This window comes from Rana temporaria, chromosome 2, assembly GCF_905171775.1.
Source record: "Rana temporaria chromosome 2, aRanTem1.1, whole genome shotgun sequence".
NCBI classification, from domain to species: Eukaryota; Metazoa; Chordata; class Amphibia; order Anura; family Ranidae; genus Rana; species Rana temporaria.
In genome coordinates this window covers 434608769-434624493 of record NC_053490.1, presented here as the reverse complement: position 1 = coordinate 434624493, position 15725 = coordinate 434608769, and the positions used below count along the sequence as shown (strand labels likewise).

The following is a 15725-nucleotide window of genomic DNA, read 5'->3' as shown; positions in this document are numbered from 1 at the left end:
TAAATCAATGTGAAGCAATACACTGGGCATAATAATAAAAGGCACCTTTCACACTGATGTGCTGCTGTATACCCACACAAAGGGTGAAGTGTACCTACAACTTTCATGTGGGTTTGCCATAGACATCTATTACATCCTGCGGCTTTGGTGTGCTTTCAGAAAGTGCACCACACCTGCAAGATATAACAGAAGTCTATTTGATTTGATTCTATTATTTGTTAAAGCGGAAGTTCACCCAAAAATCAACTTTCTGCCATTAGATCCAGCATACTGCTGACATCTGCAGTATGCCGTTTTTTTTTTTTTTGTACTTATCGTTTTATCAGCCGTTGTAATCCCGCTCTGAGCTGGGATTTCTGCAGGAAATAGGCGTTCCTAAGCCAAGCAGATTTGATTGACGGGCTGCTAAAGCGCGTCACGCCTTCCGAAAATACCCGAGGTGACACTCGGGTGTTTACGGCGCCTGTCATGTAGAGCTGACTGCGCAGGTGCCGTAAACACTCGAGTGTCACTTCCGGGTGTAGGAACGCCTACACCCGGAAGGAATCCCCACTCGGAGCCGGATAACAACGGCTGATAAAACGATAAGTACAAAAAAAAAAACACAACAGCATATTGCAGATGTCAGCAGTATGCTGGATCTAATGGCAGAATGTTGATTTTTGGGTGAACCCCCGCTTTAAGCGCCAAATACAGTTCAAGAACTGCGTCTATGGCAAAGTTCAGCTAGCCCAGGAAAGTTGCAGATGCACTGTGCTGCACCTGCGCTGCAGGTAAGCCGCAGCACATCAGTGTGATAGCAGCCTTATAGGGGGTTCAGAACATTAAGGGTTAATTTACACTTGCAGTTTGTGGGGTGGTAAAACCCCATAGTGAAGATATGTTTTACCACCCCTTTTAGCTGCAGTGGTCAGGGGTGTACACATGTCGCAGCCGCAGCAGGACCCTGTCATGGATGGTGAGCGTAGCACCTGCCAAGCGTGACCCATTCAAGTGAATGAGACCACTCAGCAAGTGCCCTTGGTCCCCACAGAAGCATGCAGTTGCAGGGCACTGTAGGGCACAAAAATCAACAAGGGGCTTAATTCCTGCTGCGGCATGTGTACACCCCTTTGGCCGCTATATATGATGTTTTTTTTTTTTAAGAGAATGCTATCCTAAGACTTACCCTCTGCATCCCTCAGCTCCTCATCAGTAGGCCATGTCTGCTCCCCCTCCATAGGGTCAGGGACCACCTCAGACTGCAGAGACTCTTGTGCAGTTGCATCAGCTTTCATTAGGACCTTCACATCCTCTTCCATCTCTGTATTATTAGGGTCATCCTATAATGGAAGCCGTTAAAAAAACACATGGTGACAAACTTTGCACACATTAAAGGAGAAGTTAATCTTTTGGAACATGTTACATCCGTATCTAGGGTGGAACATGTAACATGTTCCATCAGCTGCAGCCTCTCCCCATTTCCCCACCTTCCTGTGACAGCAAGAGGGGGTGGAATAACTCGGCTGTGCGAGGCTCCTCCCACATGGCAGCATCATTTATTCACAATTTCCTGTAAATGCATGAACTACAACTACCGTCACCCTTTGCAGCTGACGACTTGTAGTTATGAATGGACTGCAAAGTCACTGATGTGCGGCCTCGTAGTTCATTCACACGCCCTGCAGCTTGTAAACAGTCAGCCTGTATGAAGGTAAGGGCTGAAAGCATGCAGGGCTTGTGCTAGGAGAGAAGAGCCGATAACCAGCAGGGCTCTCAGTACATTCTTAACACTGATAATCAGGGCACTGATTATCAGCGCTGCCCAACAGTGTAGCCTGTCAGCGGCATCCGTGAAGTGGTTAAGCAACCCAGGGTTATGTTGCCAACTAGAGGAGAAAATGACACCTGGCCAATAACAATGGAGGCCAGCCCATAGAATCCCATCCCCTCCCATATTATGCCTGCTTATTTTTTAACAAGCAATCAAATAAAATGAGAGAGAACCATCAAAGGAGAGATCTCAATGGTAAAAGGAAATTATTTTACTGTGAACACAATAAATCCTAGTTTTCAATTCTAATCAGCAAAGTAGACAAAAAATAAAAAGTATTTTGCTATCCTGAGTTGTAGTACCAAAATATAAATCAGTATTCAACCATGAACTTAGAGCAAGGGGAGAGCTACCTGAACAACATGGGAGAAGTCAAAGATCACCAAGCACAGTGTCGCCTCCTTACATCTGATTTAAAGAAGTTGTAAAGGCAGGTTTTTTTTTTTTTTATGTTAAAGCATTCCTTGCAAAAAAAAAAAAAAAACCTGTGTGTAGCAGCACCCCCTAATTACCTTACCCGAGCTCCTTCTCTCTCCAGCGATGTCCACGATCCCCTCAGCCATCCAGTGCACTCCTCCTGATTGGCTGAGACAGAGCAGCAGTGCTATTGGCTCCCATGGCTGTCAAATTCAGTCAGCCAAACAGGGGAGAGAGGGGGCGGGGCCAAGTCGGGGCTCTGTGTCTGAATGGATACATGAAGCTCTGACTCAGCTTGGGTAACCCCTGTAGCAAACGGCTGGCTGAGGGGCACTCAAAAGGAGGGAGGGACTAGGAGCAGCAAAGAGGGACCCAAGAAGAAGAGGATTCGGGCTGTTCTGTGCAAAACCAACTGCACAGACGAGGCAAGTATAACATGTTTGTTATTTAAAAAAAAAAAAAAAGAGCCTTTATAATCACTTTTAACCTCTAATTGCCATACTACTATGGCAATCATGGATTTAAATCAGGTGGTGAGGTGGCAACATATCACCTCCTCACCACCTGTCAAACACACTCTGATTGCTTTTCAGAGGAGCAGCAGTGCCTGCTCCACTTGTGAATGAGCCCTTAGTTGCATTCGCCAGTGGCACCCTTGTGGCTTATTCACACGTAATGTGGTGGTGGTGGGGGGGTGGTAAAACCCTGCGGTTGAGTTGCGTTTTTAAGCCGCTGATCCCTACCCCCTTTATCTGCTGAGGCAGCAGCCAAAGTTGTACACATGCCACAGCAGGAATTGACGGCCCTTGTTGCTTTTAGTGGGTGCTACCACGTGCCAGTCACGACCCATTCAAGTAAATAGGACCACTCTGCAAGTGCCCTGCAACTGCATGCTTCTGTGGGGACTATGGGGTTAAAGCGGGTGGTGCGATAACACTCCCTGCTTTAACCCCTTGTTTGCTGTACCGCACAAGGTTTCAGGGCACTTGCTGAGTGGCCTCAATCACTTGAATGGGTCACGCTTGGTAGGTGCTACACCCACTATCCATGACAGGGTGTATAACTCCGTACTGTTCTGAGCCCCCTATAAGACTGCTTTCACACAAATGTGCAGCAGTTTACCTGCACCGCGGATTTAGAAGCCTATGGCAAACCCACAGGAAAGCTTCAGGTATACTGCACTGCACATTCAGTGTGGATATACAGCAGCACATCAGTGTGAAAGCAGCCTTATACTATTATGCCCAGTGTATTGCTTCACACTGACCTGAAGATTTCCTTTTTCCTGCTGCTGGGACCACTCTGGAGACTACTAGCCTGGATAAGATCACACCACATGGGACAGGAGTCAGTACTTGCTTCCTACTACAGCTCTGGAATGGTGTGTCAGCAAGCCCAGACTGTGATCTACCAATCACCTGTCTGCGATCTACTGGTAGTTCTCGATCTACAGGTTGCTGACCCCCGGCTTAGAGCAATAATGGCTCAGAAAGACTGAAGGCTGTTCTAGGACAAAGCCCAGTTAAATTGAGGCCTCGAGTTCCAATACTATGAAGTATGAAGTATTAAAGCGATACTAAAGTCTTTTTTTTTTTTTGCTTTAAAAATAAAAAAACATGTTATACTTACCTGCTGTGTGCAGTGGTTTTGCACACAGCAGCCTGGATCCTCTCCACTTCTCAGGACCCTCCCTCCTGTCAAGTGCCCCCACAGCAAGCCGTTTGCTATGGGGGCACGGAAGCCGAGGCGCAGCTCTGTGTCCAGTCAGACAAGGTGCTGCGGTTCGGCCCTGCACCTCTCTCTCCTAATTTGCTAACTGCAGCTGGAGCCAATGGCAGGAGGGAGAGTGCTGGACAGCCAAGGCACTCGTGCACATCACTGGATAAAGATGGGCTCAGGTAAGTATTAGGAGGGCTCCAGCACACAGAGGTTTTTTTTATCTTAATGCAACAAGATAAAAAAAAAAAAAAAATTCTGCCTTTACAATCACTTTAAGCTCTAGAAAAATATGGTGTCACCAGATACAAATGAAGGCCAAAGGAGGCTACCAGAAGTAGGGATTCAAAAGAATTCAATCAAATAATTTCAGGGTTTCTTACATGTTTTCTGTTAAGAGTTTGAAGAGTTCAAAAGATAACCACAGATATGTCACACCAAAAACATACCTCCATCTCCATATCTTGCCCTTTCTTTGCCTTTTCTTTGCGAACACGATTATTCAATCGGTAAGGATCTGGAGGGGCATCAATCTGACTCATCTGGAAATCACCATAGCCAACAAGGTGAATCAGTCCATTGACACGGAGTTCCTGTCCCCTCACATAACCAGACACTTTTAATGTTCCCACCAGGCCTGTGTCATCAGATGGCTGGAAATCAACTTTGTGTGCCAAAATATATGATCGCCGGTCACGGTATGCCAAATGTCTCTGCTTTTGAGTGCCCATCTGTCTTAAGAGTATGGCAGCCTCTTGTGCATTGTCCAAATTAAAGAGCTTGGCATCAGGGAATCTCTTTTCAATGACTTTGCTCAGCTGTTTCTTTACATCTGTCTTTTTTTTTATTGGAATATCATTCATACCTTGCACAGCAACAACTAAAGCAAAAAGTAAACAGACAATTGATTAGAAATGGTGCACATACTCAATTGTCCTCATTATAAAAGAGATACAATACCTCTTTATTATGAGCCTAACAAATACGGAATAAAGATAATTCTAGCAGTGCCAAAATCAGAGTATGGCTTAACAGAGTAGTGAGGGAGTGAAGGAATTCAAGTAAATTCTGCTTAAAATTGGGGGGGGGGGGGGGGGGGGGGGTTACTTGACTTGCATGTAAATGGTTGCTTTAACATAAAATGTCAATCAATAATGGCAGATGACTGTGGTTTCTCCACTAACAATACAAAGTGTTAAAATTGAGAACAAAACTAAACTCGTAATGACTACGTTTTTATTACAGTTGCTTACCGTAACTAGGCAGGCCCTGGGCAAACAAGCAGGACAAGCAATAATCTCCATAACTGTCCCATCCTTCCTGAGGATCCAGAACAAAAAGGAGGGTATCGGCCACTTTAGCCAGGTCCAGCAAAGAATGCAGATCATCTGAGTACAGAGCAGAAAAATATTTAAAAAGACACCCATATAAAAACTCTGCAGTATTCTTAAAGTATATGAAGATCTAAAAAAAAATTTTTTTTGGTTAGCTAAAGGCATTTAAAGTGGTTCTAAAGGTAGGCATTCTATGCATTGAGGTAAAAAACACTTCTGGGTGCAGCTCCCCCCAGCCCCCATACTTACCTGAGCCTGATCTCAATCCAGCAATGTGTATGAGGCAGCGATTCGGTCTCTCCTCATTGGCTCACACAGCAGCGGGAGCCATTAGCTCCTGGTGCTGTCAATCACAGCCAGTGGACCAATGAGGATAGAGTAGGAGGCGGCGGAAAGCCATGCCTGCCATGTGCCCCCAATGGCTTGCCATTGGGGGCACACAACAGGGGGGAGGAGCCAGGACAGCCAGCAATGGAAGCCATTGGGGGCACACAACAGGGGGAGGAGCCAGGACAGCCAGCGGGGAACCCAAAAACAAGAAGATCAGAGCTACTCTGTTTAAAACCATTGCATAGAGTAGGTTAGTATAACATGTTTGTTATTACTTTTTTTTTTATTATTACAACCAGGGCCGGATTTGCTCTCCCTGCCGCCCCAAGGCCAGGTTCCGCAATGCACACCCTCCCCACCAACCAAACTACCCCCCCCCCCCCCAAATCAATGGAGAATGGCAACCGGATGGCAGGGGCGGCACGGTTAGTTCAAATATTTTTTACTTTTTTATCACTTTTTTTTTTTTAATTTATTTGTAGCTTGTCGCTTACTTTTTTTTTTTATTTTTGTATAATTTTCTTATTATTTTTCTTATTCTTTACTTAATTATTTTTTTATTTTACTAATTTAATTATTATTTTTTATTTTTTTATCAATTTTTTTAACTTTTTTGCTATTATACAGGAGAAAACAATTCCCTGTGTGATAGCAATTGGAGGTGACAGGTTCTCTTTATTGACCCTGTCACCTCCGAAACAGTAGTCCTAGCACTGTGCTAGAACTCCTGTCACAGCTGAGATGGGAAGAGCACAGCTCTCTCCTCTCACTGTGTACATCGGCAGCAGGAACAGGAGACAGGCTCGGTGGCCAGGGGGAGGATGGAGTTCCGAAGACAGAGCCAGCAGAGAGAGGTATGTGGGGTGGGGGGGGGGTGGGGAGGATGGACGGGAGCACACATTTTACAAGTGATTTCGGCGACATCGCCGCAATCACTTGTTAACGAGCGAGCGGATTCCCCCATAACTTACCGCCCTTAACTGTATGTTACGGGCGTCGGAGGAATCCATGCCACTGCCGCCCCTTGGCGCCCTGCCGCCCCAAGGCCTGGCCTCAGTGGCCTTGTGGGAAATCCGGGCCTGATTACAACCTTTAGAATAACTTAAGTTTTTTTTTTTGCTGTCACTGTCCCAACTGAACATAATAATCCTCTTTTATTCCTGGTTACCATTGTATAGAGAGCAAGCAATGGGAAATCCAGAACATGAAAGGAGGGTAAATTTGACAGGCGACGTTAGTTTGCGGTGACAGATGTCTAAAAGTGGCATTCCCCTCAATTTGTATAGATTGCTTCACACTTCCTGTTGCAGCTCTGAGACAGGAAGTGAAGGAAAATGTTCCCAATGGGATGCATACAGCAAAAAAATACACGCAGCTTTAAACTCTCTCACTCTTATCCTATTCAACACAAAAAAAGTTATATACTATACAAATGCTTTACCAAGAGACAATAAAACATTTGTTCTCACCTTTGTTTGCTTCAACAAAGCACCATCTCTGCTTCTGCTTAGGACAGATAAGAGCAAAACTGCAACTTTTTCCATCAACCTCCTGTAGAATACCACCTTCATTAACCTGTATCAGGTCCAGGAGGTTCTTTGTGATTGCCCTAGAATGTAATGCAACCAGTACCACAAGGTGTGGTGGTCCATCTTTACTTCCTAGGTGACGCTTCTCTGTGAGGACCTGCAGACGATAGTAAAAAAAAAAAACATTACTCATATAAGAGATAAATGGCTTGGCCTATACAGCAATAAAAGCAACATAATTTAGCTACAACTTGTCCCTGTGCAGCAAGCAATACACTACAGATCTATTCATTTCTATGGCTCCCAGTATATAAATATGGATCACGTACTATGACTTTACTTATGACTAGGGTTGTCCCGATACCACTTTTTTGAGACCGAGTACAAGTACCGATACTTTTTTTCAAGTACTCACCGATACCGATTACTGATACTTTTTTTTTTAATGTCATGTGACAGTATTTTTTTTTTTTTTTTTTTTACACAGTGATTTTTTTTATGGGGGGGGGTGGATTGTCAGTGTATTTTTTTTTTTTTTTACATTTTATTTTTATAAAAAAATATTTATTGCAATTTTTTTTTTTTACTCAGCCCTGTTGGGGGTCTTTGGAGAGATATCAGGGGTCTTAACAGACCTCTGACATCTCCCCTTTAAGTCAGAGAAAGGGACTAAGGACACAGATTCCCCAGTCCCTTTCTCTGCAGCCTCAGCTGAAATGAATGGAGAGAAACTCCTCTCCATTCATAAACTGAAGCATCGTAAACACAGGTTACAATGGTCAGATATATGAATGGACAGAGTCAGTGATCACTGACTCTGTTCATTCTGAAAAGGTAGGAGCCGGGTTTAGCGGCTCCTACCTCCGCTCTCCATCCTGACAGATTGAAGGGGGAAGAGCGTCACGGAGCGGGGGGAGAGAAGAAGGGCACAGAGCAGGGGGGAGAGAAGACGGGCACAGAGCGGGGGGGGGGAGAGAAGACGGGCACAGAGCGGGGGGGGGGGGGGAGAGAAGACAGGCACAGAGCGGGGGGGGGAGAGAAGACAGGCACAGAGCGGGGGGGGGGGGGGAGAAGACAGGCACAGAGCGGGGGGGGGGGGGGGAGAGAAGACAGGCACAGAGCGGGGGGGGGGGGAGAGAAGACAGGCACAGAGCGGGGGGGGGGGGGAAGAGAAGACAGGCACAGAGCGGGGGGGGGGGAAGAGAAGACAGGCACAGAGCGGGGGGGGGGGGGGAGAGAAGACAGGCACAGAGCGGGGGGGGGGAGAGAAGACAGGCACAGAGCGGGGGGGGAGAGAAGACAGGCACAGAGCGGGGGGGGAGAGAGAAGACAGGCACAGAGCGGGGGGGGGAGAGAGAAGACAGGCACAGAGCGGGGGGGGGAGAGAAGACAGGCACAGAGCGGGGGGGGAGAGAAGACAGGCACAGAGCGGGGGGAGAGAGAAGACAGGCACAGAGCGGGGGGGAGAGAGAAGACAGGCACAGAGCGGGGGGGGGGAGAGAAGACAGGCACAGAGCGGGGGGGGGGGGAAGACGGGCACAGAGCGGGGGGAGAGAAGACGGGCACATAGCGGGGGGGGAGAGAAGACGGGCATGGGGGAAAGATGGGCACGGGGGGAGAAGACTTGCAACTCCCCTGCCTGCCCAGGTATCGGGTGAGGCATCGGAGCATTTCCCCCGAGTACAAGTACTCTGGGAAATGCTTGGTATCGGTACCGATACTAGTATCAGTATCGGGACATCCCTACTTATGACGCTAGACTAAAAAGGACTATGCAGATAAGGGGTGTCTGTAAATTATAAGCTGTGCAGTTCTGACCAACTCTGAATGATGTCCTTGCTATAGGTTTAGGCTATTTATGTACCTCATGAAGCCAGAATGGAAAACCCCTAAGACATTGCGAAGAGAAACCTAGTTGTTGTTGTTCATCCTCACCTACTCTGATTCAAACCCCCTCATATGCTCTCTCCCTTCCCTGGTGCAGTAGCTCAGAGATCGAGAGCTCACTCCTGTGAGGGGGAAGATGAACAGTAACAGATGGGCATCTCTTGGCAACATCCTAGATGTTTTCCAGTAAGGCTTCATGAGGGCGGTAAATGTCCAACACCCATTAGCAAAGGCATTATCCAACTTTAGCTTTAGAGTGATTGTAGCCATACTAGTGACCTTGCAAAAAAATAAAAGTACTGACTGTTATCATTTTTTATTTGCGCTAAGTTACCTTTTCAGTACACCGAACAGTACTCCATTTTTCTTCGTAATCAAAATTATTCAATTCAATACTAATCCAGGTAAAAAAAAGAAAAAAGGAGTAGAGTAAAATGACAAAGTACTTACAGAATCTTTCCTCTGTCTACGAATCTGGTTGGATTTATGCCTCCTGTCCAGTTTGCTAAGATCTCTTTTAATCTTTTTACTAAGTACTTTTGCAGAGACACGTCCTGAAAACAAAAATGGTTCATGTCACAGACTGGAACACTAATAAATACAAACTATATATCCATGAAACCGCACAAAAAAAAAAAAAAAAGAAACAAGCTTAAAATGCAGAGCTTCTTCAACCAGTTACAGATCATAGACATAACAGGTGCGCCCCCAAGATAGTGCCCAACATGCACAAGGCTTCCTTCCCAGATGCAGCTGCTGTGCTGTTTGAAACCTCCAGGTGTCACTGTGCTTCTGAAGTGCAGGCAGCAGCTCCAGCATAAATCAGACCTGCAAACAGTTTATATATTTCAGGAAAGAGGCAACCATCCAGTAGACCTAAATGGCCTTCCCCACCCCCCCCCCGTGAGGAATACTCAGAAGGTTGCCCATCGTCCACACCGGGTTGTCGCAGCCAACCCAGTGCAAAGTTAAATGACTGCATACACTCATAAGCCAAGCTGGGGTGACTACTGGATTTATATTATCTAACCTGTGCCCAGGTTGATAGAAGATCTAGACCTAATGTCCTACTTCTAAAGGTGGCACTATAACTCTATTGTCAAGAATATTGTTGGGCTGTATCCTTCAATGAATGTAAGAGAAATCTGTATTTTTTACCCCTCCAAAAAGTATATATTTTCTGAAAGCAGAGACACTGGAGAATAAAATAGCTGTAGTTGCTATTTTTTATGTGGCACGATATTTGTGCAGCTATTCATCAAATGCATATTTTCAGGAAAAAATACACTAAAAGTATTTTTTGTGCAAATTATATAGGCAACTTTTTGGGTAAATTTGTTTTTATTTGGATGCATTTAGTAAATAGATACCAAACAGGTTAATACTTTAAATTGTGCACACCCATGGGTAGCCAGGTGCTGGGCTACAGCAATATGAAGGAGGAGACATTGGGGTTGATTTTCCAAAACTGGAGTGCGCAAAATCTGGTGCAGCTCTGCATAGAAACCAATCAGCTTCCAGGTTTTATTGTCAAAGCTTAATTGAACAAGCTAAAATTAGAAAATTGACTACCATGCACAGCTGCACTGGAGTTTGCACTTCCAATTTTAGTAAATCAACCCCATCGCCTTTTATTCGTCTCTTCCTCTACTGAGATGCTGATGTTATGTTGCACCATTCTCCTCCAGCCAGCAGCCCATAGACTTCTATGCACAGCATTGAGACTCCTGGTAGATTCCTTACACTACAGATCCCAACATGCACTGTGCAGTAGAAGTGGAGAGATGATGCCTCGACCTCCAAAAGAACCTCAGCCCCTCAGACACACCCGGGTTAAATGTACAAACATACAAATTCTTCTGCCGGCTATCGTCGGGGTCCTTTAAAATTGTTGATGCACTTAGCAACAGTCCCAGTAAACCTGCATGCAGTATATGTATGGTACAGTCTCTGTGGTTAAAATGCAGTAATGGTTCAGTATAATGAGGTATAGGTGCAGTCTAGAGTACATATGGGTGCGGTATGTATTGTGTACACTTTGTGTCCTGCTCTCAATGGCCCAGTCCCTGCTAGCAGTATTATCAGCACCAGTTCCCAGGATGTTGCAGACACCCCTCGGTCTCTCCTAGAAAGCCTTCAGTGATTAGCAGTGGGAAGCAGAGGTCCATAGACACACAGGAGTGCCACACAGTTCACAGGTGTGCCACCTTTAGAAGTAAGACATTAGGTTGTAAAAAAAAATATCAGTTCAGCCTGTGAGAGAAGACCTGCAGACAGGCACAGCGCTGGATTGACATAGGTAAGTGTTATGGGGGGGGGCAAGATGAGCTATGGGTAATTTATTTTCCTTCATTCTATACCAACTACCCTGCTCAGGCTGGACTTCTTTAACCACCTAAAGAGCGCCCAATGCATATATATTGCGGCAGGTCGGCTCTATTGCACGAAACAACGTCATTTCATGCAATAGTGTAGGCATGCACCTGCTGCAAGGAGGAGGCGCCGATGCGTGTGGCCTAAAGGATTTGATGTCTGCCAGCCACGCCTGATCACGGTACAGAAAAGAAGAACGGGGATCTGCCTATGTAAACAAGGCAAGTATCCATTCTGACAGGGGACAACATGTTCCTGTCAGTGCCAGCACTTCCCCCACACGGTAAGAAAACACACAGAGAGAACACATAATTTACATTTATACAGTAAATCAGTGCATTTTTTTAGCACGGATCACTGTATTGGGGTCACTCTGGTCCACAAAAAGAGTCTGCCACAATGTTGCGGTCCCGAAAAAATAATAATAATAATGATGATATATATATATATAAAAACAAAACAAAACAAAAAAAAAATCGCAAATCTCCGCCATTACCAGTAAAATATATTTTTTTAAAATGTAAAGTCCATATATCTATCCCATAGTTTGTAGATGCTAGAACTTCTGCGCAAAACCAATCATTATACGCTTATTGGGATTTTTTTGAACCAAAAATATGTAGAAAAATACACATTGGCCTAAATTGACGAAGACATTTTTTTATGGATATTATATCAAAAAGTTAAAAAAAGTTTTCTCAAAATTGCCGGTTTATTTTGTTTATAGCGCAAAAAAAAAAAAAAATTGCAGCGTTGATCAAATAACACCAAAAGAAAGCTCTATTTGTGGGGGGAAAAAAGGGACCTCAATTTTATTTGTAACATTTCATATTCCCATCTCACACGTTCCTGGTATAAGTTCTCAGAAATAGGGTGCTGTAGCAACAACCAGCTGGATACTGGTTCAAGTCACAGGCTAGACATTTGCCAGCACACCAAGGATCGGCACAGATTGGCGTCCAAAAGGGGAGTTTATTGCATCATTACAACACAAGAAAAGTGCAATCGAAAGCGGTGACCGTCTTGGCACGTGTAGCCCATCCCCCCTACAGTAAGAATCACTCACAAGGGCATACTTAACCCCTACAACGTCACCTAGTGGTTAACGCCTTCACTGCCAGTGTTATTTTCACAGTAATCAGTGTATTTTTATAGCACCGATAGCTTTAAAAATGACAATGGTCCCAAAAATGCGTCAAAAGTGTTCGAAGTGTCCGCCATAATGTCGCACTCACTATAAAAATTGCTGCCATTACTAGTAAAAAAATTTTTTTATAAAAATTACATAAATCTATCCCCTTTTTTGTGGACGCTATTACTTTTGCGCGAACCGATCAATAAATGCTTATTGCAATTTTTTTTTACCAAAAATAGGTAGAAGAATACGAATCGGCCTAAACTGGGGAAAATAAATGTTTTTTATATATTTTTGGGGGATATTTATTATAGCAAAAAATATAGAATTTTTTTCAAAATTGTCGCTCTATTTTTGTTTATAGCGCAAAAAAATAAAAACCGCAGAGGTGATCAAATACCACCAAAAGAAAGCTCTATTTGTGGGGGGGGGGGGGGACGTAAATTTTGTTTGGGAGCCACGTCGCATGGCCACGCAATTGTCAGTTAAAGCGACGCAGTGCCAAATCGCAAAAAGTGGCCCGGTCATTTGGCTGCATAATGGTCCGGGGCTTAAGTGGTTAACCACTTCCATACCAGGCACTTATGCACCTTCCCGCCCAAGCCAATTTTCAGCTTTCAGCACTGTCGCACTTTGAATGACAATTACACGGTCATGCTACACTGTACCCAAACAAAATTGGCGTCCTTTTCCCACCACAAATAGAGCTTTCTTTTGGTGGTATTTGATCACCTCTGCGATTTTTTTTTTTTGCGCAACAACTAAAAAAAGACTGAACATTTTGAAAAAAAAATTGTTTTTATTTTTTTCTGTAAATTTTTTTGTAAATAAGTAAGTCTTCTCTTTTAATTACGGGCACTAATATGCCGGCACTGATGGGCACCGATGAGGCGGCACTGATGGACACCGATGAGATAGTACTGATGGGTACCGATGAGGTGGCACTGATAGGCGGCGCTGGTATGCGGCACTGATGGGCACTCATAGGCGGCACTGATAGGTGGGAACTGGGCATGGATGGACACTGTGGGGTGGCACTGATGGACACTGTGTGGTGGCACTGATGGATCCATGTTGCCAGTTAGTGCACCGATTGGCATCTTTTCTTTTTTTACTACCCTTTTTTTTTTTTTTTTACTGCCTTTTTTTTTTGTTTTTTGCCCTTTCCTGGTGGTCCAGTGTGGGCATCCGAGGGGGGGCTGCGCTGATACACAATCAGCACGAACCCCCCGTCAGGAGAGCCGCCGATCGGCTCTCCTGTACTCGCGTCTGTCAGACGCGAGTGAGGAAGAGCCATCAACGGCTCTTCCTGTTTACATCGTAATCAGCCGTGATGGGACACGGCTGATCACGTGGTAAAGAGCCTCCGCCGGAGACTCTTTACTGAGATCGGAGATGCAGGATGTCAGACTGACACCCCGCATCACTGATCGCCGCGCTGAGCGCCCCCACGGGCGCGCGCCGGCATGAAATCCTGCAGGACGTCAATAGACGTCCAGTCAGGATTTCAGAACCACTTCCCGGACGTCAATCTGCTATTGACCGGGCGGTCAGTGGTTAAAGTAACACAGTGCTGTATCGCACAAAATGGAATAGTCATTAAAGGGGTTAATCATTCCAGGGCTGAAGTGGTTAAAGTAAAAAAAAAAAAGGGGGGGGGGGTGGAGGACATTTGGACTTTAGAATAACTTCAAAAATGTATGTAAAGATGATATATTTATTTTTGCCCTAATTGTCCTGGTGACCACAGTTTCTGAGAATGAAAGGGACAGGAATAAATGTGTCACCAGAAGAAGAGGCAGTGGAAAGTGTTCAGGGAACAGAAGGAAATTCACCTCACTCATGCTCTTGTCTGTGTCCCCAGTGAAACTACTCTCATCACTTCCTGTGCTGTTGTCACCGAGACAGGAAGTGCGAGAAGAGTTTAAAGCAGGAACACACAGTACTAATACACTGGATTGCAGACCACTATGGGCCCCTGGTCTCCTCTCCTCGCACAGTGCAGAGTACACTTTGCCGTACAGCAGAGACACGTGGGGCGAGCACGTGGCACACAGCTGTCTGCCTCCGCCCACCTTCTCCCCCTCCCCTCACCTTTATTCTCGCGGTCCTGCGCCCCCCGTCCTCGGTGTCTACCAGTCTTGTGTGCCTTATTCTGCTGTTTGAAGGCTCCGGGCCGGTGAGCCGCTTGCTTATCACCCATCGCCATGCTATCCCGAATCCACGCCTACTAACTCAGCCGTGCGGAGAGTAAACCCACCCAACTCCGGGCGGAAGAGACGCTACGGGATCGAATCCAGTGCGCATGCGCAGATGTGTGTCCCAGGATGTACGGCTTGTCACTGGGCATTGTACATTGTGGATAGAGTGGAGAAGGCTTATAATCTCTCGTCAGGTTTTTATTGCTGTACGTGCCCCCACTTATGAAGATTCATCCCACTTGCCATGTTTACCATTATCACCAAGCGTTTTCTGGTGACTAACAGGGATTCTGTCACTTTGCAGGGATTTTCTCTAACTTCCTGTTTTGGGTATGGGACAGGAAGTGAAGGGCAATCTCCCCAACGGGACACAGGTGGCAAAAAACCTGACAGGAGTTATAACTCTCACTCCCAAATGTATTTATTTTAAGTTATTTGCCTTTAGTTCTACTTTAACCGCTTGCCGACCAGCCACCGGCAGGTTGACACGGGTGCGCAAATCGCCGTAGCTGTGCGTCAGCCGCTTTAAGAGTAATAGAAGACGTGTCACTGGAGCCGATGCACACGGCTGGAGGCCGCAATGTCCGCCGGCCACCCGTGATCGCTCCGCGAGGAGGGTCAGAACGGGGATCTGTCAATGTAAACAAACAGATCCCCGTTCTGACGGGAGTAGAGATTGTTTGTTCCTAGTGATCAGGAAAAGCGATCTCTCTCCTCCTCCAGTCAGTCCCCTTCCCCCACAGTTAGAAACACCTCCCTAGGGAAAACGTAACCCTTTGATCGCCCCCTAGTGTTAACCCCTTCCCTGCCAGGGCCATTTACATAGTGATCAGTGGCTATTTTAAGCTCTGATCACTGTATAAAAGTGTCCAATCTGTCCGCCACAATGTTGCAGTCCCACTAAAAATTGCTGATCACTGCCATTACTAGTAAAAAAATAAAAAATGTTTTAATAAAAATGACATAAATGTATCCCCTATTTTGTAGAGG

The 15725-nt window shown here is 45.5% G+C and overlaps 1 protein-coding gene across 1 annotated transcript in view; it reads right to left on the bottom strand.

Annotated features, from left to right (window-relative positions):
• The window catches only part of TSR1 (TSR1 ribosome maturation factor), a 29687-nt gene extending 14883 nt beyond the window's left edge, over nucleotides 1-14804 (bottom strand). Inside the window, exons 1-6 of the mRNA XM_040338358.1 lie at nucleotides 14629-14804; nucleotides 9477-9580; nucleotides 7080-7296; nucleotides 5200-5334; nucleotides 4396-4826; nucleotides 1169-1322 (exon numbers count right to left, since the gene is read on the bottom strand). Of these exons, the coding sequence (XP_040194292.1) occupies nucleotides 1169-1322; nucleotides 4396-4826; nucleotides 5200-5334; nucleotides 7080-7296; nucleotides 9477-9580; nucleotides 14629-14743 (1156 nt within the window). The 5' untranslated portion in view covers nucleotides 14744-14804. The remainder of the gene's footprint in view (nucleotides 1-1168; nucleotides 1323-4395; nucleotides 4827-5199; nucleotides 5335-7079; nucleotides 7297-9476; nucleotides 9581-14628) is intronic.
• Nucleotides 14805-15725: the final 921 nt, after the last annotated feature.